Raw genomic sequence first — 27943 nt, 5'->3', positions numbered from 1 at the left:
TTATATCCGCACCGCTGGTTGCCATAAAGCACGACCAATTCGCGTCACAAACCCACCCCCTCCCCCGCGCCAACCACCGTCGCTCGACGCACGTCGCTGCCGTCCTGTTGGCAATTTACCATGTCCTCGACCGCAACCACCTCGCAGCCACCGCGCGTCCTCATTCGCCCGGCAATGCGCAGTGCACTCCCGCTGTGGCTCACGGGCTTGGCGTGCACCTTTGGCCCTCTTCCATTCAATCTCGTCTCCGAGACTCTATGCAGTTCTTAATTAGTTAACCCATTGAGGGAATTTTGTTCTGATGTCAGCGCTATGTGCGCGCATGCAGCATTACAAGGCCGGCTTGTCTGGACTCGCCCGCCCAGCGCGTCGCGTCGCATTGCCTCATGATGCTCTCAATGGCCACTAATCACCAACTATCCAGACCGCGCGCCGGCAGCGTGGTCTACTACACGGTAGTGCTGCCGACGAGCAAAGGCTGATAAGAGCGGAAATGCGAAACGTGCACACGTGCACAGCACGCAAGGGAGCGCCGCCTGCGCGGCTCCGCGCAGAAAAATTTTTTGAGGCGGTCGGGGACTTACGCGGGCGGATTAGAATTTCATCATGTTGCCCAGTTGGGCAAGGCCCCGGGACCTGAGCTTGCGAGAACTTAGTCGCAGTTAGGATTTTTCATTTCATTTTCGGCCTTGGACGAGCCTATTTCGGGGGGGAGGTGGGTGTCTCTGTGAGACTGTGAGATCACGGAGGAAGAGCGTGATAGCGTGGGCTGCTTCTCTGGATGAGCTGACCGCACGAGCTGTGACTTGGGTAACGTGCGACACGCAACGGCGGCACTGTTACCTGCGCGCCCCACGTGTTGCGGCGTGCTTCCAGAAGAACTGTCGGCTTCCAACGGCGCAAGGTGAATGAATAAACGACAGCGGTCTCGGTGCCTGGCTGCGGTGTCGGCCACAACGCCGAACGGCCCACCGACGCACTGCGGTGGATTCGTTCACTGTTCTACTATCTGGCGCTTCGCCCGTCCGCCACTTTCGCGGCGTGTGCCTGAGATGGCCGTCGCGACACAATGCGTCTTCCCGCGAGCCAGAGACCTGCACGGAGTCACTCTGTCTTACTGCGACGTGATCGCTGCGGGTGAACTAAGTAGTAAACTGGCCAGCCGCCCGCGACGCTATCTCTGGTAGCTATCGACGAGATGAAACATCACAGACTGACAGACGAAATTAACAGCCGTCTGATCCAGTCCGCGACGTGTTGCGGAGATCACGATGGTGGCGGCGGAGCGCGAGCCGGATAGTGGGGTTGTGGGACGCACTCCAGCTGCCACCGTAGTCCTATGATTCCTACCTATGCCTCTGCGTGCTGAGCGTGCTGCGCTGCTGGCTGGCCGACATTGCAGTGTCACGCACACGCACGACCGCGATCAGCAGCAAATGTAATTACCGCGGCTGTCTAATTAAGCACCTGATTGTCATATCACGACGTGTCGTTCGACGGTAGTTTGCCGGGATCTCTAAACCTACGTTAAGGTTTAGAGATCAACGCCTTTGTTCACGAGGGCCACGCCGACGGTCGTGTTCGTCGTCCTCGCGGTTGCTCGCGGTTGCTCGCGGTTGCTCGCGGTTACTCGCGCCGTGGAGTGGTAAGACTTGCAACATAACGGCAGCGCGTTATGTGTTAGCACTGGCGCTACGCCTGTCTGAGGCATCAATTGGCATGGTCCCGAGGAACATGTGCGACCGCCGCTGGGCTGAACTGCTCCTAAGCCCGGCGCTGTGTGTCCGAATAGTCACATCACACCTGCGAGCAGTGAGCACCCCGCCTCGTCCTACAACTTGCCGCACCGCATCCTTGAGCCTGCGGCTCGTTACCAGAGCACCACACCAAGTTCAGGCGCGTTCCGCACGCACAGCCCGGCTGCTGAGGGAGGCTGGTCTTGGCCTTGTCGACGTGGCGGCCGGTCGAGGGCGTTATACCAGTATGCAGGCAAGACGCCCCTGAAAACTGTGCGTATAGAATGACGGCGACTACGAGGACCCCATAGCGCGCGCACACACACCGGAGCGGTGGATGCTAGATAGCCACGTAAGTAAATAGTGTCCATGGGCTCAGTTCATCACAGCGCAGCGAAAATGTCTGTAAATCGGGCCTGGCGTGTTGATCTGGCGACGGCGAACAGCCCGGACGTTGTGAGATCACTATTCCAGCGCCGCAAGCTAGCAGCACACTACACAAACTAGTCGGCTGAAATCTGGTACCAGAGTGCGCGCTACTCCAGCACCCGACCACCGGCTCCTGAGTCCCTTTCGGCTCGTTTGACCCTCGCGGTATGCCTTAGGCGCATCGGCCACAGCCGACGCCGCGGGAACAAGGCGTCGTCGGCCGCGGACGGCGAGTGCGCACTGGGCGGACGCACGTGCACGGCGGCGTAGTGTGCGGAGGCGGTGTGATGGCACTGCTTGTGGCTCCGGCTAACGCGAGCGAGTTAAGCACTGCAGGCAGTCTTCCGAGCAATTCTGCGCAGTGGGCGCACCACACCACACGTATGGTGCGCGGAGGCGCCGTCATGCAACGGCTAGAAAACGCGGTCTCTATGGCGGTGACATATACGTGTGTACGCGCGCGTTTGACGCGTTAGTTGACGTAATGCTTGGACTGCCAGCTGGTGTGTGCTGACGACGGCACCCGGCGGGTTCTCTTCCCTCGCTCGTTGTCGTGTTCGCGGATACCGGCGCACAAGATTATCACGTCTGCGGCACCACTATCCGGCCGTCGGAGATTTCCACTCCATTTGCTCTCTCTACAACTCTCTGCTCTGAACTTCTGATATCAGATTTCTTTCTGACTGCGACACCCCACGCCAGAGCCCGTCCCGCTGCCGCCGTTCGCTGACATCTTCGCCAGGAACAAGCGTAACGGTCGGCATCGACTGATCCTCAAGCATGTTGTGCACTTGCTTATTCGGGCTTGGCGCAGTGTATGGCCGAGCTTTGTCCTTTGCTGCTGTATTGTCTAACAGACGCGGCCCTACTCTTGCTTCACCTGTGCCTTTTGCGCCAGGCAGGATAACCATAACTGCGACGTTCTCGGTCCAGGTAGGGGGGCGCTGCGCTTGGCCGCTGTCAGGTAGCATCCACACCGTTGGCTCGTCCCCATTCCTCCCGTCGTCTCATCTATGATCGTCGCTGTCATCCGATTCACCATGTACCATATTCCGTCGAAGCTCGACATAACCTCGTCACCTTACTTGCTTCCCTGTCGCGTCGCGTCGCGTCGCATCACAAGCCAGCAGACACTGACTATTCTCATTCTCCAGTTCTACTTTACTAGTCGTCACGAACTATCCCCTCCTCGCCTTTGCCGCATGTGAAGCCCCGCGGAGATGGTGCGCATCACACTCCCGTCAGCCACGCCGTGCCCCTTCCCTCCGCGCGCCCGGCGACGATCATCGGTCTACTACGCGCGCGCGTCCACGAAGCGTTCAGGATTTTCAGGTCGACGCGACGTGTCGCGTGCCTCTCCGCCTCTGCATTCTGCACTCCGCTCGCAACGCTCTACTCGTCAACCGCGCACGCGCGCTAAAACTCGGACGCGTTTCTGAGATACGGCTGCACTGCTTGTGGAAATCACACGACGCGTTACACATCGCGCTGTGCAGATCACACCGCCGGCGGCACTTACAAGTATTACCAAATGCATTTGCCCTACCATTCACATGTATGCGTGTGCACACATGCACGCCCAAATATGCTCCCAGAAACTCCAATGCCCTATCGTCACGGTACAACGCTAAGCTACGCCTCGCCGAGCCCGAGCAAGACAATGAGATACACGTTCAGCCCACTAATGAACAGCCACACGATCACCGCGAGCACGGTGACGACGATGTTATTCGACATATCTTTATACGCGATCTGTGTCTCGCTGTGTGCAAGTGTAAAACTGCCCGGCGTGGTGTCGTCAACGTCCTCCACGACGGCGGGAGCGGGGATAGGAACTTGCATAAATTTCTTGCGACAGGTGAAGTAGATCAGCGGCGCGGAAACGAAGGGGAGTAGGATGGAGAGGATGACTTGTGATAAGTTGAGAACCTCGGCGAGACCTGTTCTGCCCACGGCCGCCGCAACTGCGATGCATGGCGCGATTGCAATACCGCGCGTGATCAGTCGGCGCAGCCACGGCCGCATCGTCCAATTCAAGAAACCTTCCGACACCATCTGTCCCGCAAGCGTGCATACAAGCCCGGCAGATTGGCCCGATAGTAACAGCGCGAGCGCGAACACCGTCGCCGCAGCGGTGGAAAGCGACGACGCGAGCATATCGTGGATCGAAAACAAATCCGCATCCTCCGCACCAGGCGTATTCGACAACGTCGCGCCCGCGACGATCAAAATCGCCGAGTTGATAAACAACGCGAATGTGAAAAGTGATATTGCGAGCTCCACAATTGAGAAATTAAGCGCATGCCGAATCGCCTCGAGAGACGGACGGTACTTCAAATCGTCAATTGAATCCTCTGGCCTCGTAAAATTTCCCTTCTTCTCATCATAACTTCTCAGCCGCGCGCGCACAAGTCCCGAGCCTAGGTACAACGAATGCGGCATGACAGTCGCGCCGAGGATACCGCACGAGTAATACAATCCCTCGCTTGAGACAACAGTTTTCGATGGGATATATCCCTTGAGCACCTCTCCCGCGGTCACACCGTGGATGTTCGACAATTCGACGCAAAAACACACAAACACGCCGAGCACAAGACACGCAACCGCATATTCGAAACCTCGGATTAATTTGAGCGAGCCATCTGGTCTATATGCCATGAGCACAATGAGCACGTCGACGATTGTGATGGCGACACCAGCCACCAGCGGTATATGGAACAAAATGTTCAACGCGATCGCGGTTCCAATAACCTCCGCCAAATCCGTCGCTATAATCGCGACTTCTGCAAGCACGTACAGGATCAGGCAGAACCACTTCGGAAAGTTCGCGCGACAATTCTGCGCAAGATCGAGACCAGTAACAGACCCCAGCTTCGCGGCGAGAGACTGCAAGAAAATAGCTAGGACGTTCGACAACAGCACGACAAAGAGAAGACTGAATCGAAACTTGGCGCCCGAGGCAACGTCGGTGGAGTAGTTTCCCGGGTCGATGTACGCCACCGCGATCATGAATCCAGGACCTACGAAGCCTGCGTATTTCACCGCCAGTCGTCGCGCGCGCCAGTACAGCGACCTGCGCACGGGAGGGTATTGGTCACTCTCACTCTTGTCGTCATTGACATCGGCGACAGGCCCACTTGCGCCCGACCGGTGCGAGACGATGCTGCTGTGACGTGCAAATGTGGAAGCCATGTTCTCCACATCATACGGCCTCGCCGCGCCGCTCACCGGCACCACCGTCGTCTTCGCGTCGCCTTTGGTATCTCTTGACGCCTGCATGCTGAATCCTGCGTCGCGTTCTTGCGAGAGAAAGCCCGCAGCGGGAGAAAGACGACGAGAAGAAGAAGGTCGCGCGAGCAAATTGCTCGTTTACAGGCTTCCTCGCTTCGCGATAAGCGTGCGGCGCAGCTCCGACTGCGCCAGATGAGGCGTTCATCAAATACCGACTGTCCCGCGCTCCTCCCTTCTCTATCGGCTCTAATAGTTGAGTGTGCAGCTATATACAAATGCAAATTCTATGGCGATGACGATGAGAGCAATACAAACGCAGATCCGTTCTCGCGGATAATTCCCACGCTTCTCGCAACCGACGACACCGCCACTTTCTTCTTCGTCGCAGCCGATGTTAAAGGCGGCACGGACGTCGATACTGCGCCACCGCGGCGCCGTCCCCCACCGTGCACGTCGCCGTCCGTACTCGTATCCTCGCATGGCGAAGCATTCGTCGCGGACGAGGTCTTGGGCTGCAAGAACCGCAGCAGCGTCGTGCTCTGCGCCGGCTTGGCGAGCTTCTTCCTCGTCGTCAGTGCCGGCGCAGACGCTGCCCTCGTCTTCACTTCACATCCCTCACGCACTACCTCAGCCGGCGTAGGCTTTGGCAGGAGCGGCTCCTGCACGCCCTCCTCCCTCATCACTGCCTTCTTGCTCTTCTTCCCACGGTTCCAATATATCCCAGCCTCGTCGTCTTTCAGCACCCTCACCGCGTCCTCAAACGCGTGATCAAACTCCTCGTCCGCGATCTGGCGCACCGACATATCCGTATCGCCGCTCATAATCTCGAACGACATCGTCCACTGCTCGCGCTGACGTTGTCTACCACGGGGCGGCTGCCGCGAAGCTGCGGCCGAAGCAGAGGCAGCAGACGTAGAAGAGGAGGAAGCAGAAGCGGAACGCGCGACGGCGATTTCGTACTGGCGCAGCAGCGCAGCGCTACCTGTGACAAACGACGAGGCAAACATACTCCCCGTGGCGCCTGTATCCGCGTTCTCTGAGGCGACACGAACGTTGCTCTGTGCAGTAAGCGCAGCGATGGTGGTCGCACCACTCCCCGTACTCCCGCCAGACACCGTCCGCTGTCGCTTCCTTGGCGCATACTCATCTCCCGCCGATCCAAAACTAGATCCCCGCGAGGCGAAAGCGGCAGGCGTAGACGAGCCCCGACGGCGATAGTACTCGTGATTAACGTAGTCGAAGCTCTCGTACTCGTCATATGCATGCTCACGGTATGCAGTCCACGTTTCGTCGCTACACTTCCCGGCACCGCCTTCTTCGCCTTTGCACCGCTCCCGACAACCGCGGCGCCTGCGCGCCGAGGCCTCCACGTTCGCCCAATACTCATTATCGGCGGCCGCACCGTTTGCGCTGCATAACAAGTTAGCATCTGTTACACCCCTACACTGCCGCACACGCATGGAAAAAGCAATTGGGTGCGCACACCAAACACGCCGCGCTTCGTCAAACGCATCGAGGGTCGGACATTCGTTCCCAATGATAGTCGACAGTTCCTGCAGAGAGCGGTAGGTGAACTGTGGGAGATTCTGCTGGAAGCATTTCCGCGTCGCTGCCGGGGTTAGGAATTGTGATATCTTGGCCACTGGAGATTGCCCGACGTTCATGGAGGTTGTGAGGTGTGGGTATGTGAGGTATAGGTAACCTGTCTATGTTAGTGTATAACGGGAGGAAGGAGGGGGTAGAGGTCAAAATACCCTTTGCGCGCGTCATGGCCACGTAGAGTAACCGCCGCTCCTCATTCAATTCCGCCACATCCTCTGTCGCCAGGGACAACATATGTGGCACACTGCCCTCGAAACAACCAGGGATAAACACAACAGGCCACTCCAGTCCCTTTGACCCATGAATCGTCGAAATCGTCAATACGGAACTTGGATCCGCGCTTCTTGACTCTTCGTCCATCGGTGCCAAGTTCACCGTCGCCAGGAACTTACTCATCAAGTCATCGGGCTCGACCTCAATCCCCACGTCCCCGAGATCTGGAAGCGCGTTGTCGTCTGGTGCAGCGGGATCCTTGTACTTATTCAGGACTGCCATCAATTCCTCGAGATTCTCCCAACGACTCGTCCACGTCTCCTCGTGCTTCTTCTTTAACACGGCTTTGTAGTCCAGTCTACGTATTAAACAATCTAGTGTCTCCGCTAGCGGAAGACCAAGCTTGCCGACCTTCATAACATCTTCTGCTTCCTCGATGACTGAAACAAAGTCGCTCAACGCCGTGCGCACGACCGAGGATACCTTGATTTTCCCATCGATAGCAGCGTTAATCGCATCCCACAATGACACCTGATATGCATTCGCGTACGTCAACAACGCCGCCTGCGCAGCTGGACCGACACCCCGCTTGGGGGTATTGATAATCTGCAGCAGTGCCGGCGATTTGCGGGACTGAATCACAGTAAAGTAATTCAAAAACAATTTAATCTCCTCGCGCTCCCAGAACCGGAACCCGCCAACTATGCGATAATCGATCCCGGCGGCGGTAAGACTGGCCTCGATAGGCTGCGTAAGTCGCGCGGTGCGCACGAGGATTGCAAAGTCCTTCGGCCGCAGCACACCTGCGGAGTGGACCATGAGTCTTTGAATCTCACGCACAATAAACGCCGCTTCGACCTCCCAATCCGAGAGCTGCATGAGCGTGGGGAGTGCTCCGTCATGGTTATTCGCCAACACTGATTTCTGGATACGGAGTTTATCCTGCATGATCACGGCTAAGGCGGCTTTGATGATCGCGCCGGAGGAGCGGTAGTTCTCCTCGAGACTTATCACCGTGGTATTCGGGAAATCCACCATCATTTGTTTTAGGTTTGAGGATTCAGCGGCGCGGAAGGCGTAAATACTTTGATCCGGGTCACCGACGATTGTGATGTTTGAACGTTCGTTTGCGAAGAGCTTCATCAGCTTGTACTGCACGACGTTGGTATCCTGGAACTCATCCACTAGTACCGCTTGCACGTTGGAGACCACGTTCGGCTGAGCCTTGATCAAGTCTCCGCACTTGATCAACAAGTCGTCGAAATCCAGCACGCCGAGGGAGTCCAGCTTGTTCTGGTAATCCTGGTAAATCAGCTGATCGTTCGTAAGGTGCAGGTACTCTTCCACGCGCGGGTCGCCGGGGAGAATATGTCGGGCCTTGAGATTCGATATCGCCGTACGAATCGAAACCAATTCACGTTTCTCCGTCGTCGCATTGACCGCCAGCGGCACTAACTTGTAAATCTCCTCCTTACTCGCGCCGGCATCAGCCAACGCCTGCCGCTGTATCCTATCACGCTCTTTAATCACGTCCCCTAAAAAGTGTTTGGCGTCGGTTTCATCCGCGATTTGAAATTTCGGGTCAAGTCCGATTGCTTTCCCGTAGCGTTGGAGATATTGCCGCGCGATAGAGTGAAATGTGCCCAGAACGAGTCTGTTCGCAACGGAGTGTCCAACCAACTCCGCAAGCCGTGTACGCATCTCCGCCGCGGCGCGGACTGTGAATGTGGTCACAATGATATTCGACGGATGCACACCGAGTGACAGCAAATACACCACACGTGAAATCAATGTCTTCGTCTTCCCCGTCCCCGGTCCAGCCAGAATCTGCAATTGCGATTCAAGAGGCTGCGTAACCGACGCCGCCTGCGCGAGATTAAGTTCCAACTTCAACCGCCGTGTAGGCGAGGTCTTGTCCTTCGCAGCCGCGATTTCAACACGCCGCCGTCGTGAAGCCTCATCATCGCCCGGGGGAATCGGCACGAGTGGCTCATTCTGGCGCAGCGTGAGGTACTCATCCTCCGCGAGGGAGTCGACGTCGAAGTACAAGTCCTCCTGCGGTGGTGTCGCCATGGAGCAATGGCAGTGGCGGTGGAGACGAAGTGTTAATCGCGGACGCAGTAAAAAGCAACAGACGCGTTCGCGTCACGTCGTACCCTAACCCCTATTTCCTGATATGGCAGGTCTATTCTATGCTGTCTAATTCGTTCTTAAAGAGGGAAAGTAGATTCCGTACGCCTTCGAGTACGTTCTCATCAGGTCCTTCACCTGGCGTCCATGTGGTATGTGCAAAGTCGATGAGGCGGACTCGGCAGACGGGTTGTGTCTCTTCGCCGTCGTCGTCGTCCTCGGCAATGTCGACCGTAGATGCGGGCATGGAAGACGCAGAGATGGTCATATTCTGCACTTCGCGGCCGTCAATGATAGTCGTCTCTGTGATCACTTCAAACTCCTCCTCTTCATCCTCGTCCTCCTCGCCATCGTAGCCTGAGAGTCGTTCGGCGGTCTCAGCCTTGATCGCAGCATCTAATGCCTCCGCAGCACCTTCATACACGATCAACACGCTTGCGGAATACATCCTCGTTTCTACCCCCTTCACCACCATCTCAATCTCCCCTACACCCTCACACAACCTGCGCAATACCTCCGCCCGCCTCCCCTTCCCCAGCGCAACGGGGATAAACTCGTTCACGGCGTCGCGCACATTCTCCGCTGTGAGTCCCTGTCCATAAGTGCGTTCGTATAAAGTGTAAGTGGACAGAGCGTGATGCCATACTTTCATCCCCGCGACACGGAACGCGAGGGATCCGCTCGTCGTCTTCGCCGCGACGGCGTCCAACCTTTCGCGCTTTTCGAGGGGTGCGTTATCATCCCATAACCGTCGTCCAAGCTTCACATCAACCACACACGGCTTGTTAAATCCTGCGGTGAGATTCTCAAGCACTATCGCATCCCGCGGTGCCCCATCCCCCGCCCCTCCCTCCCCGCCGTTGGGTCGTAGCGTAAGCGTGCCGTAGAACCGCGGCGTGATAGGTAAGAACTCCGCGTGCGGGAGGAGGGACTCGTAGAATGCGATTTCGACTGGTGTGGAGGGTTTTATAACGAGATCGCCAGATGCGTCGAGGAGCACGCCGTCATGGCCGGCCACTTGGTTGTCAAATGCTGAAGCGGAGGTGATGAGGTCAGTCATTGTAGTGATTGTGATGGTAAGCGGAAGTTTGAATTTGGCCTTGGGATTTTCATTCTCAGATTCACGAAGTCGACAGGTTCTAAGTGTTGTGTTCACGCACGCACGCTCACACGCACACCGCTGTCTGTATGTACTATCTAAAACCCAATCAACACTTTTGCTGTCGACAACCTGGTCTCCAGCGCCGCTGCAGCATCCACATACTCCGTGAACGGGAACACCTTGTACACATCAATCTTCAACCCCTCCGCGACCTTCTCCCACAGCACGGTTGTCAAGTCGACCCACTCTTCATGAGTAACCAGGTAATTGAACAATGTCGGCCGCAGGATCTTGGCGTTCTTAGACGTCAACAATCCCAAATTCACCGGGGGCACGGGACCACTTGCGTTGCCAAATGGAACGATGGTGCCCTTGCGGCGTAGACATTTGAATGAGTTGTCGAACGTGGCTTTGCCGACGCCGTCGTAGACAGCTTCGCAACCATTACCGTGCGTGATTTCCATGACTTTGGCGACGTAGTCCGGAAGATCGGTGTAATTGATTACGAACTCAGCGCCTGCTGCCCGCGCGAGGGCTTCCTTGGCGGGTGTCGACACCGTGCCAATGACATGCCCACCAAGTTTGGAGATCAGCTGGCACAGCAACAATCCCACGCCGCCAGCAGCAGCCTGGACTAGCACGTAGTCGCCAGCCTTGACTGTGTAAGCCTCAGTGATCAGCGTGAGCGCGGTCATACCCTGCAGCATCGCTGCCGCTGCGATCTCAGTCGATACGGCTTCAGGAAGCAATGTGATCGTCCCGGTCTCGGGGAGAGCGACGTACTCCGCAAAAGCACCGGGGCCGAGGAATCCAACCCTATCTCCAACTGCATACTGGGTAACATTGGCGCCGATTGCCACGATCACACCCGCAGCCTCGCGGCCTACAACATACGGCAATGCACAGGGATACAAACCAGAGCGGAAGTACGAGTCGACGAAGTCTAGTATGGTTAGTGGAGGTGCATTTGTAAGCAGTGATGGGGTGACGTACTGAGCCCGCCGAACTCGTTCTTGATGAGAACTTCATTCGCAGCAGGAACGGGTACAGGCGCATCGACGATCTCAACAACTTCACGGCCGCCGATGGCGGGGACCACGATGGTCTTCTGTGTGGTGGGAATGGCCATTGCGGGCATGCAGAAGAAGAGTATGGGGAACGGACTCCGGTGTTATATGGAGAGATGCGGGGATCAGGGGCGCAGGGTAAGGAGCGCCGGGTAACTGGCGCCCATATCCGATCGCAAACTTTTCTTCTTCCTATTCATCCATTTTCACCGCTATTCTTCACCATTCTGTTCTCTAATACAAGGTACGTCATTCAGCGCAGCAGGCGGCCGTGATTACGCGATTGTCCATGTGCTACATGCACTTTCTGATTCTCCATGCGGACACTTACAATACCCATTACAAGTTTCAGCCTTGTATGAGCCATCTCTGCTGCGCTCTTTCAGCCTTCTCCTCTGACATCAGTACTAACACCAGCAGGTATGATCTCTATTCTACTTAGGTGAACACGCGCAATGGAAATGAAGAAACAGAGTCATCGACGAGCGGCCTTATGGCGTACGCCAGCTGCTGAAATCGCTTTCGTGTACATATAAAGCGTCGGATCCTCGTTCGCGTGCCTTGTGCCTGGCCTGGTTGCTGACTCGCACGGACTAGTTTATTCTATTTCAACTAGTTACATATGACATATGCAAGGTCAGTGTTACTTTATGTCCCGATGACGATCCATTCACACTGTGTGATGCGCAAGCTCATGATCTTACAAAAGAAAAAACTGATTTAATGATTCTGAGGGATTCTTTCGTACCTGTATTAGTTATACTGACACTCATCTAGTACATGTTCTCTTAGCAATCGTAGCAATGTATTGACTATTACTTTAAAGTTCAGCCTGCATCAGGCACGGTGGCGGACAAATATCGTAGCAATGTATTAGGACGACTATTACCTCATCCCCTCTATCCCCTGCCATTAAAAATTACTTTACATGTAAGAATACTGCGACAAACAACAACGCGCCGGCAAGAACAAATAAAATGCCTGATGCTGCCAACAAAAAGATGCCACCTCCCTCCAGAGCGATTATTATACAAGTAGGAGACGCGGTAAGAACGGAATATAAGAGGGCCGGATGGCCGGTATCGTCATGACATTAAGCGAAAAGGCGCGAGAATAGTAGACGCGTCTACTTGGTCTCCTCGGCGAGGACAGGCTCAGCTGCGGCAGGCTCGGCGGCAGTCTCGACAGCAGGCTCAGTGGCGGGCTCTGCAACGGACTCGGTGGCGGGCTCAGCCTCGACGGCGGGCTCAGCCTCGACGGCGGGCTCTTCCTTAACAACCTCGGCGGCGGGCGCGGGCGTAACAGTCTTCGACGACTTCACGTGCGCGTGACGAAGCAGCTTTTTGAGCTTGTCGCCAAGGCTGGAGGGCACGAAGCTTCGTCGCTTGTGCGCCTTGGGGGTGGTCTTCGCAGGCTCCTCGACGACGGCAGCTTTGACCTCAGGCTCGGCTGCGGGAGCAGCTTCGACGGGGGTCGCCTCGACGGGCTCGGCGGCAACGGCGATGGGGGCAGGCGCTTCGGCGACCTCGGTCTCGACAGCGGGCATGGTAACGGGAGTTTCTGTGAACGTCAGTATTCGGCAGAGGACGACAACGCGCTATGCGAGGAGATGTGCTCCAAGATGCGGAGACGAGGACGTACCAACAGCAGCCGACATATTGGTGATTAGAGTAGAGCTAAGTACTGGAGAGCAGAGAGCGTGTGACGTGGAGAACAAGGTGGCGAGGGCGCGTATTTATAATGGCGGAGCAGAAAAAACATAACAAAGGGGCTGTGGCTTGCGCTTGTGGCTTGCGGCAGCGCACAAGGGGGGCGTGGCGCAGCGCTAACTACTTACGGCATCGCGCCATCGCGCGAATGCGCGCGCGCGTCATCGTGCCTGCTCGCGTGACGTAGGCGTTCGCCACCAACGTCACCTGACCGTGCTCACACCTGCGCGTGCACAGCAAAGTTGAGAGCACGCAATGCGTCAGCGGCGCCTTTGCGGTTGCGTTGAAGGAACTGCGCCAGCTTATATAGGGTTAGCTCTCGCCGTTAGGGTTATGCGCCACCAGTGTCACCCGACAAATTCATACGTCACTCACCAGCATCGCAAGTCTCTGCGGCGCGTCCTCTTGCACGAAGTGGCCGGTCTCCCCAAATACCTCGAGCTGGTACTTGCCCTGCATCTGGCCCACCGTCAATTCTCGATCAAGCCTGTCCGTCCCTGCCAACACTAGCATCCGTCCCGCCCGCGCGCGTAGAAACTTGCCCGATAGTTCTGCGAACCATCCAGCCCAGAACGGTTCCGTCGCGGCGAGATCGGTGATCCACGCCACCTCGGTACTCCCGGGCACACCGCGAACGATCCCCGGGACTGAGACTTGTGCGGAGACACCGTTGCGCACAGTGTGTGAGCGGACGTGCCACCGTATAGCGTCGCTCACGCTACGGAAGCGCTGCGGTCGTGTGCGCAGGTACGCGAGCATACTTCCTAGCGCCTCCATCGCAGAGCCTTCGACCACATCGAGCACGACGAGGCCTGAAATCGTCGGCTTTATCGCTGGCGTGTTCGCCGGCCAGTATGTGTCCAGATTGACCACCGCCTCCGTCGCGACCGCGCCGCCGAGGGAGTGTCCCACGAAAACGACCTCCGCTTGCGAAGATGAGGATGCGAGGATGTGTGCAGTCATGCACACGAAATCTCTGGCCAATGTAGATAAACTCATATCACTATCATCACCCGTATTCCGCGTCATGCCGTGTCCCCGCGCATCGTGCGCCGCGACGCCAATGTGAGGTAGCTCCTTGTGTAGTGCGTCGGCGGTCAGCGAGAAGGTGAGCGCGGAGGAGCCTGCGCCGTGGTGGAATATGAACCACACTGGACCGGTGTCGGCGCCGAGAGGGGTATGCGGTGGGGTGGAGTAGATGGTGAATTCTGACTCTGGTGTAGTGAGAGGTGCAGTGCTGCATGTGGCCCAGTAGTCCGACCACGGCACCGCAGTGTACGATTGTCGTCGCGGTATCCGTCTATCTCAGTCAGCACCGCTCTTCCTCCATCCTCAAGTCATAACTCACGCTGGAAGTGCAAACTCCGTTTCGCTTTTAACCTCGCTGTCTGACGGCGCATATGTCCCTGTCTGGCTCCCCTCCGTCTCCTCCTCCTCCTCCTCCTCCTCCGCAACCGCGTCACCGTACGCATGTCCTGTCCTTGGACGTCTAAATAGGGGAATCGCAATCTTGCCTTTCAGCATCGCCTTTTGCAGCTCCGACATTGCGTATCCTCGCCTTGCGCTGTTCTTCGGTGGCTTGATCCGACAACCGGTGATGCGCTTGGGACGTTACACCCATCGCCTTCCTCATCTGCCTACAGTACAGTAGTACACCAGGCACAACCACTCGCAACTTTTGTGTATTTACGACATAACTTATCCCCTTTTTCTCTCCTTACAGTCATTCATATACATACATCAACCCACTTCGTGCCTTATCACAACACTCACATACAATTACTTTGACTTCTTACTCTCCTCCTCCTGTCCAGGCTTATACAATAATCCGTCCTCCTTCCACGCGAAGACGACGTATCCGACGACCACGATATTGGCAACGATTGCGGCGGTGAGGCCAGCCCATTGTCTGTTTCCATCTGTGTTTGTCAGCAGTGCACGCAACACAACCCTTAGCATTTCGATCTGGCTTACTGAATATGAATGAGCTAGTGAAGTAGAACGAAAATAGCGGCGCGATGACCATGGCTGCCGTGAACATCACGAGTGCGCGTACCGTCTTACTGTATAACATTAGCCCTGTCTCCTCCCCCTCCAGCCTCCTCTCCTCTTCACTCCTCCCCGTGGTTCATACGCTGGGACAGCCGTGCTGTTGTTAGGCGCAATAGTCGTAGTTCGCGAAGACGACATCGTGAATTCTGCCGCAGCACAATTAGCCCTGCACATTCCAAACGTTCCCGCTCATTGCACTCAGCAACTATAGAAAACCGTGACCTACCTGTGGCGTAATGGACGGCGATGGGATGCGAAGAACACGATGGAGCACAGGCGAAGACATAGCGCGCTGGCCGCTATCGTGTTACCCTGTCTACCTTCCAATCGATAACCCACCACGTAATATCACAAGAAATACTCATACATTACGCTTTTATCACTCTTGCTATGTACTTTTACCACGCCTAGAACACAATTCCCTCTTCCTTCAACTCCTTTTCAATTGCTGCCTTGACGAGTTCCTTATCCGCGCGCTCGAGTAGCGTTACATTCTTGGGTAACCCCTGCAGTGCCTTAAACGCCGGCGGTAATACATCCGCGAACGCATACCCAGCAGTGCCGTTCAGCGCCTCGTCCACCGCGTCACCGAATTTCGCGGGATGCGCAGTGGATAGCGAAATGTACGTGTGCACGCCATCCACGTGTCGCAGCGAGGCCGTGACGCCGACGGCGGTGTGCGGGTCGAGAATGTAGCCACCAGTGCGCTCGTAGATTTTCTTGATCGTCGCGACTGTATCCGCATCAGAGACACTTTCAGAAGCAAATTCTTTTGTTCCGGCGGTGAGGACGACTTCGGGGACGGTAACTTTGCCGGTAGCTTTCAGCTCGACCATCCAGCTCTGTAGAATCTGGCCCGCTTCTTCGTTGCTCTTCGCAAGTTGCTCGCGGGCGAGGTACCACAGTAACCGCTCGAAGTTGGAAGAAATCAGAATATCCATCGCCGGTGACAGCGTCTCCTTGACAGCCTCGCCACCGTCCGCGAGCGCTTTCTTCTCGTACACACCCGACCGCCAAAACCGGTCCAGTATATCATTCGCATTAGTCGCGACCACGAGTTTCTCAATCGGCAAACCCATCCGCTTTGCGTAAAAACCTGCCAATATGTCGCCAAAGTTTCCCGTCGGCACGACATACCGCACCTTTGGCGCTTCCTCGCCAGAAGTCTTGAGCAGCGCAAAGTAGGATGCGAAGTAATAGGTAATCTGGGCGAGGATGCGCGCCCAGTTGATAGAATTGACCGCACCGAGATGGTGTTTTGTGTTAAATTCCACGTCGTCGAAGAGTGTCTTCACGATGTCCTGGCAATCGTCGAAGTTTCCCTTCACCGCGAAATTATGTACGTTCTTATCCGTCACCGTCGTCATTTGCAACTCCTGAATCGGGGACACCTTTCCGAGCGGGTGTAAAATGAAGATGGAGACGTCGGTTTTGTTGCGCAGGCCGTAGATCGCCGCGGAACCAGTGTCACCACTTGTGGCGCCGACGACCGTCAAGCGTTCACGCGCAGGGTCGGCAGCAGCTCTTCCGGCGTTGCGGCGCTTGAGGAAATACTCAAAAAGATTACCCACAAATTGCAACGCGACGTCCTTGAATGCGTATGTAGGCCCGTGGAATAGTTCCAGCAAGTACAACTTATCCTCTTCATTCAATGTCTTCAGCGGGGTTACCACATCTTCACGAAACGTGGCGTAGCTGCGCTCAATCAATTCCTTCAAATCCGCGGGTGGAATCTCTTCAGGAGAGATATACAACGAAAATATCTCGAATGCGAGGAGCTGAAATGGTAGATCTTTCCACTTCGTGGCAAAGTCAGACGGAAGCTTGGGGATTGCGGCAGGGATGAATAGGCCGCCGCCCGGGGCGAGGCCTTGGAGCACGGTGGCCTCGAAGGAAAGATACGGTGTTCCGGAGGAGCGCGTGGACAGATATTCTTGCGAGGACATGGTTGGAGGAGTGAAGGGTATGGCGGGGAAGTGAGAGTGGGAGAAAAATTCGTGCGGCGGAGAACGCTTGCGAGGCATCGGACTGCACGAGTGTGTGGCCCACGAGGTTCAACTTTGATAATCCTTGGATAGACTATACCACTCAAGGCGGAAGTATACACGCTACCTATTTATTACATATTCGCGCGAAAACTTACAGCAAACGCCAGTCCCAATTCGTTTTTATACCGTTTCTCGGTGAATCCTGACTCCAACTTTGTTGGCGGCACAACCGAGTCAATGATGGAAAGTGCCGTTGCACTTCGAAAAGGGGACGAAAAGTAGTCACAATTCATTCGGCTTACCAGAGCCGCATATTACGGTCAGTCCATTATGCTGAAGGAGAACTCTTGCACTGGTATTTGAAGCTACGACCGTCGACAAGATTAACGTCGACTCTCGCTTGATCCACCCACACGCTATCACGACGGCGACGTATGGCGTAAGAATCTGCATACCCTGCACTACTGCTGTATACTCGCATATGCCGCTCGTCCTACATGCCACGCGCACCTTTGATGTCTGCTATCTTCTTGCAAGACTACTTGAAATACTTAATTCTAATGGAATGGTTAGTTCAACCCATAAGGTCGCCGAGATGTCTTCTTCGCCAATATTCATCAGGCAAACTGATGTCATTACGCAATTCGCATGACTTCTTCTTCCCCAGCACCTCAAGCCAGCTGGAGTTATCTTGCTCATACGTAAGTTGTCAAGTCAAGCAGATCTCTCTTCCATTGGAGCAGTCCGTTTGAGGACTTGTTGCAAACCACGGTCAAGTCTCCCATGTTGTAAGTGCTGTTGTGAAGCGGGCGGTAAGAGCGTGTAATGCACACGCTATGTACCAGACGCGGCAAGTGGACGTGCACAGCTTTTAAGCCAGACGCACGTCTCATGTGCGCATTATCAGGCAAGCCGAATATCTCCAAATACCATAAATAAGATGCCGTTTTCGTAAGCAACTTTGTTGCTAACACGAGATGTCTTGACAATTCAACACGCCAGTTTTCGCCCTGTGTGGGAAACTCAATGTAACACGGAGAGTCTTATCCAGTTCTATACGCAACTGGTAAGCCACTATCAAACTCAGGGTACCTCTATAGTGTCAGGATGTAATTCTCAGTCGCACACACAACAAGCGTAGATAAGTACAAAGAATCTAAAATGTGGTCTAGCGGCGCATATCAGTGCGAACAACACTGCCCATATCGAGCTTATGATACACGTATAGCACCACTGCGCCCTGCCAGTCAACGAAGTCGCAGTCGAAGTTGCGCACAATCGTCCTCGGACAGGCACAACCTACACGTGACTCTGAGATCGTTGCTTGGCCGTTGTCACTGAATCTTGACTTGTGAGCAGAATCCCAAGCGATTGCGCCATCGCTAGTCGCCACCGCTGTACACGGCGTCCCTCCCGGCGCACTCACAGACGGCAGTGACATACATACCCGCCGCCGGCACTCACACCACCAACCTCCTCGACAGGCTTGTCGCGCAGCCCCGCGGCAAAGAAACGCGGAAGGCAACGCGAAATTGAGCGCCACTTTAGCGGAAGTCAAAATTTGGCGCCGGGAGCTGAGCCGCACACATGCCAATCTTATCAGAGTTCGGGGGTCCGGCCTTATCGGTTTATATTCCGGTGAGCTAGCGAGCAAATGTTGCGGTGCGCAGGACTTCGGACTGAGGTGTGTAAATGTCGCGATAAAGATAGAGCGCGTGGGGATGGGGGCAACGGTTGTGGGTAGGAGGTTGTGGGTAGGACTGCGCTGAGGCATGGTCCGTGGCAGGGCTTTAGGAAGTGCTTGTGCGGAACGCGTTCTGCTGGTTCGCGCGAAGGCGTTGCCTGCTAGAGGCGCGGATGAGTAACCTACGCATCTGTGCTAGTGCTATCTGAGCTTATTCGTATCTCCTCCGCGACGTGGATTTTTGTCCGCTTCCTGTACTCTCCCCAAGAGTCACGACCTTTACAGAACCACCCAGGTCCAAACACGCATAATGAGCTCTGGTACCAGCGAGCTAGAGATTGAGGAGGTCTCCGAGCAGGATGCACTCCTCTCCGCTGACATTGAGAACCAGACAGTCATCGACCTACAGGCCGAGGAGGATGCCGCGGACGAGCGCGAGGAGGAGGCGCTTAAGACCGGTGCGCTCCTGACCATCTTCTTTTCCATGCAGGTCGGTGTGTTCCTTGCTGCGGTGGACAGTACAATCGTCGCTACGATTATCTCAAACATCGCGTCTGAATTTCATGAGTTCAGGTCAGTGTCCTGGATTATCACCGGCTATTTGATTGCTCAGGCCGCGTTCCTGCCATTGTACGGCAAGCTGTCCGATATCTTTGGTCGCAAGCCTATTCTGATAGTCTGCAATGTATGTGTATCGTGTTGACGCGAGGTTCTTCGCTAACTGTGGTAGCTGTTTTTTGGTGTTGGGTCGGTGCTGTGCGGTGTGGCGCCAAACTTGTGGTGCCTTGTCGCTGCACGGGTTATCGCCGGCTGCGGTGGCGGCGGTTTGTTTACCATGAGTGCGATTGTGCTGAGTGACATTGTGCCTATGCGCCAGCGCGGCATGTTCCAGGGTGTCGGCAACATTATCTACGGCAGCGGCGCTGCCATCGGCGGCATCATCGGCGGTGCGTTGTCAGACGCGTTCGGATGGCGCTGGACGTTCGCCATCCAGGGACCCATTGTGTTGGTGTCACTGGTTGCTATTTATTTGAACTTGAAAGAAGAGAAGGTCAAGTTCAACCGCGCACTTTTCATGCGTATCGACTTCATCGGCTCTGCGACGCTGATCACCGGCCTCGTCTTGTTCCTCTTTGGCGTGTCGGCGGGCGGCATATACTTTGCTTGGAACAGCTCCGTAATCATTGGCAGCTTGGTCGTGTCTGTCATTATTTTGAGCGTGTTTATCTACCTTGAGCTCTACGTCGCGGACGAGCCGGTGATCAACCTCCGTCTGCTGAAAAACCGTACCGTTGCTGGCTCTGCCTTCACCGGCTGGTTCATCAACATGGGATACTACACAAACATCTTCTATATCTCGGTATATATGCTGACTGTACAAGGCGTGTCGGCGGCACAGTCAGGAGGTACACTGATTCCGCAATTCGTGGGTACCGCTTCGGGCTCTTTCGTAGCGGGATACTACACTACCAAGACTGGGCGCACACGGCCGGCGTCGAATCTCGCCGCCATCCTCCTGTTCACTGGCATGTTCTCCCTATGCTGGATTAATGCGTCGACACCCCGCTGGGTCGTGTCGTTCCTGCTCTTTGTTCCCGGTTTCGGCGGCGGCATCTTCTTCACAACAACTCTCATTGGCATGATTTCTGCTGTCGACTACGAAGTGCAAGCTGTGTGCACCTCGGTTGTATACGGCTTTCGCACAATCGGCGCGACCGTCGGCGTCGCGACCGCGGCCGCAATCTTTTCAAACACTCTCGCAAGCCGCCTAGAAATGCGTATTACCGGCCCCGGTGCGGAGGAAATCATCCGACTCGTCCAGGATTCTGTCGACGAGATCGCGCTCGTACCACCGGAGTGGCGGTCTGCGATCACGCAGTGCTTCCTCGACGCAGTGCACGCAGTGCTGTACACGAGTACTATGTTTTCCTTCTTTGCGGGCTTGTCAAGCTTGCTTATGAAGGAGCATGTCTTGCACCGCGCGGTGCAGAGAAAACCGAAAAAGACGGCCGCAGCAACCACGCCGCCTGCTAAATAGACTTTACGACTGCGATGATTTTGGATACATACTCAAAAGGGGTTGCATGGGTCAGCAGGTGGTTATAGACTGAAGTATACATAATTGAGGACTACCTTTTAGAATCTGAAGTACCACATAATTGAGGGCTGCCTTAGGCACGCGAGTACGCGACGCGACATAACTGTCTGAACTGGGAAGCTCTAAAACCCTAAACCAATATAACGTGACAACGCGCTGTTCACGCGTTTGTTGTGATCGCCAATATCACTGCGTTCTCGACATCATCGCCGACTTCATGAATGGCGAGTCTGCCGCCGGAGGGTTTGACGACGACTTAGACTTCTCGTCGTGGGACGAGGCCGATATTGAGGAGGCCGAGCAGCACGCCGCTGCTGAAGGACGGCATCATCGTGCCTACTCGGCTGCCGACAGTTCAACAACCTCCGCGCCGTCTTCTTCCTCCGGGACACACCGCCGGTCGCAGACGGAGCAGACGCAACCCAAGGCTACCCAGATGACGCTATTTGGACACGCGGTGTCGAGCGCCACCTCGGTAGCTACCACAGCCGCGTTTGTACAACGGTTACCGAGGGAGTTTGTGCCGTTGTGGAGGACACAGAGTCCGTACTTCCGCTCAAATCACACGCTTGTGCGCGATGCGTTGCGTACGTGGAAGTATCCGACAAACGTGCCGGTACGTGATTATCAGCGCAACATCGCTGAGCGCGCCTTGTTGTCGAATGTGTTATGTTCTCTGCCGACTGGTCTTGGAAAGACATTGATCGCGGCGGTGGTCATGCTGAATTGGTACCGCTGGACAGCGGATTCGAAAATCGTCTTTATGGCGCCGACAAAACCTCTGGTCTCGCAGCAAGCCGAGGCTTGTTATAAACTGGTGGGAATTCCGCGGCATGATACTGCAGTGTTGATCGGGAGCACAGCGAGTCAAGCGGTGCGGGACGTGATATGGCAAGAACGCCGTGTGTTCTTTGTCACACCGCAAACACTGCAGAATGATCTTTCCCGCGGTGCGGTAGATCCGAAGAAGATAGTGTGTCTGATAGTGGATGAGGCGCATCGAGCGACGGGCGAGTATTCGTATGTGAACGTGGTCAAGTTTTTGCGGCGGTTTAGCGAGGAGTTTCGTGTGCTCGCGTTGTCGGCCACACCGGGATCGAATCTGGATGCTGTGCAGGAGGTGATCACCAACCTCGCGATATCTCACGCCGAGATCCGTACTGAAGCTAGCGAGGACGTGAAAGACTTTGTGCGCGGGACCGAGATCGAGCATCTCCATGTGGACCTTTCTCCCGAGCAAGAAACAATAATGTCCGCGCTTTCCGCTGCACTACAACCATACCTCACAAAGCTCAACAACTACGGCGTGTACTACGTGCGAGAAGTACAAAGCATCTCGCTCTACGGCCTCATGATGGCGCGCAAGACCTTCCGCGAGCAAACCGGACGTTTTTCGAATCCTGGGCTAAAATGGCAGATCGAGGGGATTGTGAATGTATTGCTACCGCTCGCGCACGGGGTGATGTTACTGAAGAATCATGGCATACGACCGTTCGCAGAGTACATGACGCGCTGGGAAAATTCGCAGCGGCATTCTGACGACGGCAAGACGCGCAAGATGGGTAAGACTGTTACGGGGTTACTTGATTCTTCGGATTTTAAACGGATGAAGAAAGAGATGGAGTCGATACTTGCGCGGACGGACGTGGTATCGCATTCCAAAATCGACGAACTCGTGAGTACACTCGAGGAATACTTTTCTGATCCTGATGTCGTCGCGGCACAGTCCAAAGTCATTGTGTTTTGCGAATACCGCGCCTCCGCATCCGAACTCAACCGCGTACTCGCCGCAATCCCCAACGTGAAGCCACACCTTTTCTTCGGCCAAGCTGTCTCAAAAGACCTTCTCGACTCTGGCATCGGCATGTCACAAAAGGAACAGCTCAAAGTCCTCGCGGACTTCAAAGACGGCAAGCACAATACTCTAATCGCGACATCGATCGGCGAAGAGGGTCTCGATATTGGACAGGTCGATATGATTATATGCTACGATGCCTCAGCATCTCCGGTCCGTGTCTTGCAACGGATGGGCCGTACAGGACGTTTCCGCAAGGGACGGATCGTGGCAATTTTGACGGAGCAGGAACGCACGAAGTGGAATGAAGCATTGGCGAAGTACTCTGAAATCCAGCGGTCAATGCTCGCGCCGGACGCGTTTAACTATGAACCCTGCGCCCGGATATTCCCAACAGATGTACCGAATCCAGTGATTGATCTGAGGAAGATCGAGATCCCGGCCGAGAATGAGGGCGATGTGAAACCAATCACCGCCGCGTCGTTGAAGAAGCGGACAACAGGTGAGCCGAAGCTGAAAGCGATGAGTAAGAAGTTCAATATGCCAGATAACGTGGAAACCTCGTTCCGCAGCGCTTCGTCTCTTCTTGACCAGGAAAATACGCCTACCGTCAAACGCCGCAAGACAAGTACGACGCCAGCGAAGACGCCTAAAATGCCAAAGAAGTCTACAATCATCGCGAAGTCAAAAGCGGAGCTCAATACACCAGCGAATGTCGACACGTACGGCCTTCTCACTCCGGCACAGTCTTCTGACCTGTCGAAAACATATAAAACTGTCTACGACGCGGAGCGCGCAAACATTCCCACGTCTGAACATGATCCGATCACGTCCCTACGTACGTCAGGCGGCGGCGTCGCCGCGCGGATAGGCCACTCCCGTCGGACGGAGGGGTTGTTGCCCGTTGTCGACGCTTTGCGGAAGGGCGAAGTCGCGCCGTCAGGTGAAGAACGTTTCATAGACCGTTTCGGCGTGCGATTATCAGCAGAAAGCTTCCTGTCCGACGATGACGGACGACAAGTTGTCGTGATGGGTCCCCGTGGTCATGAACCTGCGAATGGAAGCTATACGCACGACAACGCGCGCGCGTTTGAAATGGATGTCGACAACAATAACAATTGCAGTAGTTCTGGTCTCGACGAGGATATAGAGGACTACATCCCGCAACGCGCTGACGCGTCAAATATCGCGTTTGAGCTTGAAATACCGGCGTTTTCGATGCGGAGAGCGGTGGATGTGATCAAGAAAGTTGGCGAGGAGAGTGATACGGATGCGGACGACGGAGATGGGATTGAGAATCTTCGGGATATTTTGACGAAAGTCAGGGAAGGCCGGTGAGCCTTTGTAATTCTGTATAACGGGTGAAGCAACTCCATTTGTATCATACAAGTTTACCATAAGACCAAGTCACGGTCGCCTTATAGCACGCTCGACGCGGGCCAGCGACGTTGTGTAGGGACAGAACCAGAAGCGGCATGCGCGACGGAGGATGCGGTACGTTGGACCGTATATAGAAAGATGTCAGGAGGGTGACAGACGAGGCAAGCCGTGTAATATAGATTGTACTACAGCAGAACACAGTGTAAATAGAATAATAAGCATACTCGCGGCGCGCTGTCGTCGCGGTTCTGAGGCACCCGCGTGACCATGCGACAAAACGGACAGCTACCATTCTGCCCAGCTCGACGTTCCAACCCCACTGCTCTATAACATAGTGCGTAGCTACGTGCAAGATACTGCTCGTTTTCGAGATTGGCGTTCAGAGCAGCCAAGCGAAATGGAATTCCCGCGCGACCGCCAAGCTCAGTAATATCGATCCATCACTTCGATTCTCCAAGTCGATACACACTAATATATTCTAGACACACATATGATACACTTTCTACTTTCTCCCCCCTGTCGACGCCCTCTTCTTCGCCTTCTTACTCGCTGGCTGACTTACCACATCCTCCTCCTCCTCTTCTCTCTCCCTGGCCTCCTTCCCTCTCTTGCCCGTTCCTTCCAACTCCCGCACCACACTCGTAATCAGTGTCGAACACCGTCTCGACAGCTCCAACGGGGTACGCGATAAAAAGAACCAATCAAACCTAAACATCGGTGCAGTCCTTATAGCGTCCCGCATTAACTCGTAAAGATTTTCGTTGTCGAGACCGAGTTTGTCGAGTTGGACCAGTAGAAAGCGGTCTTCTTCCTCTGTGTAGACTTTCTTCGAGTTGTTGATGGGGTATTGGATCTGTAATTGCTGCAGGGGTGCACGGTAGCGCTCCAATTTCATGCGGAGAAGCTTTTGTTGGTGCGACAGCTTGCGCATGCGGTCCTCGCCAGACTCGATCTGCGCGATATACTTATCCACACCTTCAATCTCGTCGTATCGTTCCCAAAACACTTTACTGTACTCCGCGACCTCCTGTTGTGTCTTCCCCTCAAACTCTGACGCGATACCCGCAATATTATCTCTCCCATACTTTGCATTGAGCTGTATGAAATGCGTGAAATCACGACGCGACCAGTTACTAAACCCACTGTTTGCGAGTTCCTTCTTCTCCGCTTCTTCCTCCTCTGTCAGCGGTTCCGCGGAGTCGACCTCTTGTTGTTCTATATCCCGCTCGTTCTCGCGCTCGTCGAGATCTTCCTCGTCGCCTTCGGGAAGGGGTACCTTATACCCCTGCTGCTTGCGGAAGTACTTCGTCTCTTTATCATGCAATTCCAGCAACCGTGTAGGATAGAACTGATGATCCTGGGTGTGCACCTGCTTTGGCGCGCGCGGAGCCTTCGGCGGACCAGCCGTGCGTCCGCCGGTTTGTAAAACGCCTTTGTAATACTTGTCCACTGAGTACGTGTGTTCCTTGCGTTCGCGCTTCGACGGGTTAATCCAGTTAAACTGTATTCCCTGCTTTCTCTTCGCGAAATCTTCGCCGTTCCATTCATATGCAGAATCGGATGTGAACTTTTGCAAATCATCAAGCCCAAGCTTCGAGTACCGCGCGTTGAGTTCGGCAGTGCGCGCCTCAGATTTCTGCAGAATCGCGTCGATATCGTCATCTACGTTGATCGTGCCCGCGTGCGAAGAAATAACAGCCTGCGCGCCATGCTGGATCATGTTGAGTAAATCATCCTTGCTCGCCGCATTCTTCGCTTGTTGCTGCGCGCGCCCTTGTTGGATGACAAGTTGATCCAAGCGCAACTTTTGCGCAGCGCGCTCGAGCACTTTCTCCTCAATCGCGTTCTCAGTCACAAACCGGAATACAAACACCTGCTTCGTCTGCCCAATACGGTGTGCGCGGTCCATTGCCTGCAGATCCGCCTGCGGATTCCAGTCAGAGTCGTACAGCACCACGATATCCGCTGTCGTCAAATTGATCCCGAGACCGCCCGCGCGGGTGGTGAGCAAGAAAATAAACTTTTCCGACCCCGGCTTGTTGTATTCGTCGATCGCAGCGATACGGTCTTCGTGCGCGGTGGAGCCGTCGATGCGGCAGTACTCGTACTCGCGGAAGAGGCAGTAATCCTCCATGATATCAAGCACACGACTCATTTGCGAGAATATCAAAACACGGGATCCTTGGGCCTTCATGCGCTTGAGCAGCTTGTCGAGCATGATCATCTTTCCAGCATTCTGCACGAGATGCTCGTCGGTGGTGTATGGCGGCCCGGGCTCCGCGCCTTCAAAGAGGTACGGGTGGTTGCAGCACTTGCGCAGCTGCATGACGATGTTGAGCAGCCGCGTCTTCGACTCACGTTTGCCTCCCGCACCGTTGACCGCGTCGATGTCTTTCTCCAAGATCTTCTGGTACCAACGGACCTGCATCTCCGACATGCCGACATAGACGTTGATCTCTTTCTTCGGCAATAACGACTTTTCCACATCAGATTTAACCCGACGCAGCAAGAACGGACGCAGCACCTTGTGGAGCTGCTGCACGACTTTATCCTGATCCTCGTTCTGCGACTCGAACCATTGATCAAACACATTCGAATCCGCAAACACATCAGGCAGAAGAAAGTTCAACAATGCCCACAGCTCGTGGAGATTATTCTGCAGAGGTGTACCCGTGATCAGCAGTCTGTTCCGTGAGGAAAACATGCGTATGATCTGCGACAACATCGAGTCCTCATTCTTGATTCTGTGCGCCTCGTCAATGATAATGTACTCCCACGCGAATTTGTTAAGATGCGATTTCTCGCGGAGAATCATTTCGTATGACGTGATGCACACGTCGAAGTCGGATGTAAGCAGACGCTCGTTGATCAACGCTGCGCGCTCATCCTTCGCGCCCTGAAGGACAAGCACATGAACCTCCGGCGTCCACTTTGCAAACTCGCGGGACCAGTTATCCAGCGTTGACTTCGGCACGATGATGAGATGGGGTCCCTTGACATCGCGCACGAATCGCAGGTATCCAAGAAACGAAATTGTCTGCAGCGTTTTTCCAAGACCCATCTCGTCAGCAAGGATCCCGGAAATGCCGTTCTCGTGCAGGGAGATGAGCCAATTGAGTCCCTGTACCTGGTAGTCGCGCATGGTGCCGTGGATGAACGCGGGAGACTCGGTGTACACCACAGTCTCGTCGTCCTCGTCTTCTTCCTCATGCATAAGCTCTTCGTCCTCCTCCTTCTCGGTTTTGCGCCGCCGTCTGTTTTCGCCGCTCTTTGGCCGCCCGCGAGCTGGTTTATCGTCCGCTTCCTCCAAGATCGCGCGGATTTCAGAGTCATCTTTTGCGCGGAGATCGATGAAATGGCGGAACAGATCGGTAAGCCCGATCAAGTATCGGAACCGGCGGGCCGAGTCGCTCAGTTTCTGTTTATTGAGTTGCTGCTTCTTCTGCGCGAGCGCGATTTTGCGCTCACTGGTGCTTGGCGCGTCCTGGCCGGTTGTCAGCACTAGCCTAGCAAAAGGGAGGAGGGCTAAGAACGCACCTCCACATCTGAATCAGAGTGCACCGACGGTGCTGGCGCTGCTTTCTTAGGCGGCATGTGTCTCGCGATCGGGTCTGCGTGGCCGTCCTGGTGATGGTAGTGAGGGCGCGAGAGATGGAGGGAGACGGAGACGCGGATCGCGACGCGTGCGGCGTGGTCGCGGATACGGCATATCTGCAACACCGTGAGG

At 55.1% G+C, this 27943-nt stretch overlaps 11 protein-coding genes across 11 annotated transcripts; 2 read left to right on the top strand and 9 right to left on the bottom strand.

The window, feature by feature from the left end:
* Positions 1 to 3459: 3459 nt before the first annotated feature.
* Positions 3460 to 5483, bottom strand: V1518DRAFT_423753 (natural resistance-associated macrophage protein-domain-containing protein). Its single transcript, XM_066905771.1, has one exon. The coding sequence runs from the start codon at positions 5442 to 5444 to the stop codon at positions 3798 to 3800; it is 1647 nt and encodes a 548-aa protein (XP_066756936.1). The 5' UTR covers positions 5445 to 5483; the 3' UTR covers positions 3460 to 3797.
* On the bottom strand, positions 5484 to 9320 carry V1518DRAFT_423750 (P-loop containing nucleoside triphosphate hydrolase protein). The gene is made up of 2 exons (XM_066905770.1): positions 7151 to 9320; positions 5484 to 7098 (listed from the first exon to the last, which is right to left on the bottom strand). The coding sequence occupies exons 1-2, from the start codon at positions 9282 to 9284 to the stop codon at positions 5681 to 5683; spliced, it is 3552 nt and encodes a 1183-aa protein (XP_066756935.1). The 5' UTR covers positions 9285 to 9320; the 3' UTR covers positions 5484 to 5680.
* A 7-nt stretch (positions 9321 to 9327) lies between these two features.
* On the bottom strand, positions 9328 to 10433 carry V1518DRAFT_442968 (inositol polyphosphate kinase-domain-containing protein). The gene has a single exon (XM_066906442.1). The coding sequence runs from the start codon at positions 10399 to 10401 to the stop codon at positions 9397 to 9399; it is 1005 nt and encodes a 334-aa protein (XP_066756934.1). The 5' UTR covers positions 10402 to 10433; the 3' UTR covers positions 9328 to 9396.
* V1518DRAFT_423747 (uncharacterized protein) lies at positions 10434 to 11598 on the bottom strand. Its single transcript, XM_066905769.1, has 2 exons — positions 11437 to 11598; positions 10434 to 11386 (listed from the first exon to the last, which is right to left on the bottom strand). The coding sequence occupies exons 1-2, from the start codon at positions 11579 to 11581 to the stop codon at positions 10539 to 10541; spliced, it is 993 nt and encodes a 330-aa protein (XP_066756933.1). The 5' UTR covers positions 11582 to 11598; the 3' UTR covers positions 10434 to 10538.
* Positions 11599 to 13212: 1614 nt separating this feature from the next.
* V1518DRAFT_423742 (Alpha/Beta hydrolase protein) lies at positions 13213 to 14852 on the bottom strand. Its single transcript, XM_066905768.1, has 3 exons — positions 14568 to 14852; positions 13595 to 14519; positions 13213 to 13520 (listed from the first exon to the last, which is right to left on the bottom strand). The coding sequence occupies exons 1-3, from the start codon at positions 14762 to 14764 to the stop codon at positions 13437 to 13439; spliced, it is 1206 nt and encodes a 401-aa protein (XP_066756932.1). The 5' UTR covers positions 14765 to 14852; the 3' UTR covers positions 13213 to 13436.
* Positions 14853 to 14879: 27 nt separating this feature from the next.
* V1518DRAFT_423740 (uncharacterized protein) lies at positions 14880 to 15542 on the bottom strand. The gene is made up of 4 exons (XM_066905767.1): positions 15498 to 15542; positions 15354 to 15417; positions 15194 to 15282; positions 14880 to 15138 (listed from the first exon to the last, which is right to left on the bottom strand). Exons 2-4 carry the CDS (start codon positions 15407 to 15409, stop codon positions 14999 to 15001), a joined length of 285 nt encoding a protein of 94 aa, XP_066756931.1. The 5' UTR covers positions 15410 to 15417; positions 15498 to 15542; the 3' UTR covers positions 14880 to 14998.
* Positions 15543 to 15581: 39 nt separating this feature from the next.
* V1518DRAFT_423739 (tryptophan synthase beta subunit-like PLP-dependent enzyme) lies at positions 15582 to 17290 on the bottom strand. The gene has a single exon (XM_066905766.1). The coding sequence runs from the start codon at positions 17215 to 17217 to the stop codon at positions 15679 to 15681; it is 1539 nt and encodes a 512-aa protein (XP_066756930.1). The 5' UTR covers positions 17218 to 17290; the 3' UTR covers positions 15582 to 15678.
* A 903-nt stretch (positions 17291 to 18193) lies between these two features.
* On the bottom strand, positions 18194 to 19143 carry V1518DRAFT_143909 (uncharacterized protein). The gene has a single exon (XM_066900759.1). The coding sequence runs from the start codon at positions 19031 to 19033 to the stop codon at positions 18428 to 18430; it is 606 nt and encodes a 201-aa protein (XP_066756929.1). The 5' UTR covers positions 19034 to 19143; the 3' UTR covers positions 18194 to 18427.
* On the top strand, positions 19052 to 21129 carry V1518DRAFT_143514 (major facilitator superfamily domain-containing protein). The gene is made up of 2 exons (XM_066900758.1): positions 19052 to 19628; positions 19674 to 21129. The coding sequence occupies exons 1-2, from the start codon at positions 19254 to 19256 to the stop codon at positions 20979 to 20981; spliced, it is 1683 nt and encodes a 560-aa protein (XP_066756928.1). The 5' UTR covers positions 19052 to 19253; the 3' UTR covers positions 20982 to 21129.
* Positions 21130 to 21222: 93 nt separating this feature from the next.
* V1518DRAFT_423733 (uncharacterized protein) lies at positions 21223 to 24439 on the top strand. Its single transcript, XM_066905765.1, has one exon. The coding sequence runs from the start codon at positions 21259 to 21261 to the stop codon at positions 24172 to 24174; it is 2916 nt and encodes a 971-aa protein (XP_066756927.1). The 5' UTR covers positions 21223 to 21258; the 3' UTR covers positions 24175 to 24439.
* Positions 24440 to 24646: 207 nt separating this feature from the next.
* On the bottom strand, positions 24647 to 27855 carry V1518DRAFT_423731 (SNF2 family N-terminal domain-containing protein). The gene is made up of 2 exons (XM_066905764.1): positions 27754 to 27855; positions 24647 to 27700 (listed from the first exon to the last, which is right to left on the bottom strand). Exons 1-2 carry the CDS (start codon positions 27808 to 27810, stop codon positions 24719 to 24721), a joined length of 3039 nt encoding a protein of 1012 aa, XP_066756926.1. The 5' UTR covers positions 27811 to 27855; the 3' UTR covers positions 24647 to 24718.
* Between the last annotated feature and the right edge of the window lie 88 nt (positions 27856 to 27943).

This window comes from Limtongia smithiae, assembly GCF_038497785.1.
Source record: "Limtongia smithiae strain NRRL Y-17922 unplaced genomic scaffold V1518scaffold_19, whole genome shotgun sequence".
NCBI lineage: Eukaryota > Fungi > Ascomycota > Lipomycetes > Lipomycetales > Lipomycetaceae > Limtongia > Limtongia smithiae.
This window is presented reverse-complemented; position numbering and strand designations above follow the sequence as displayed.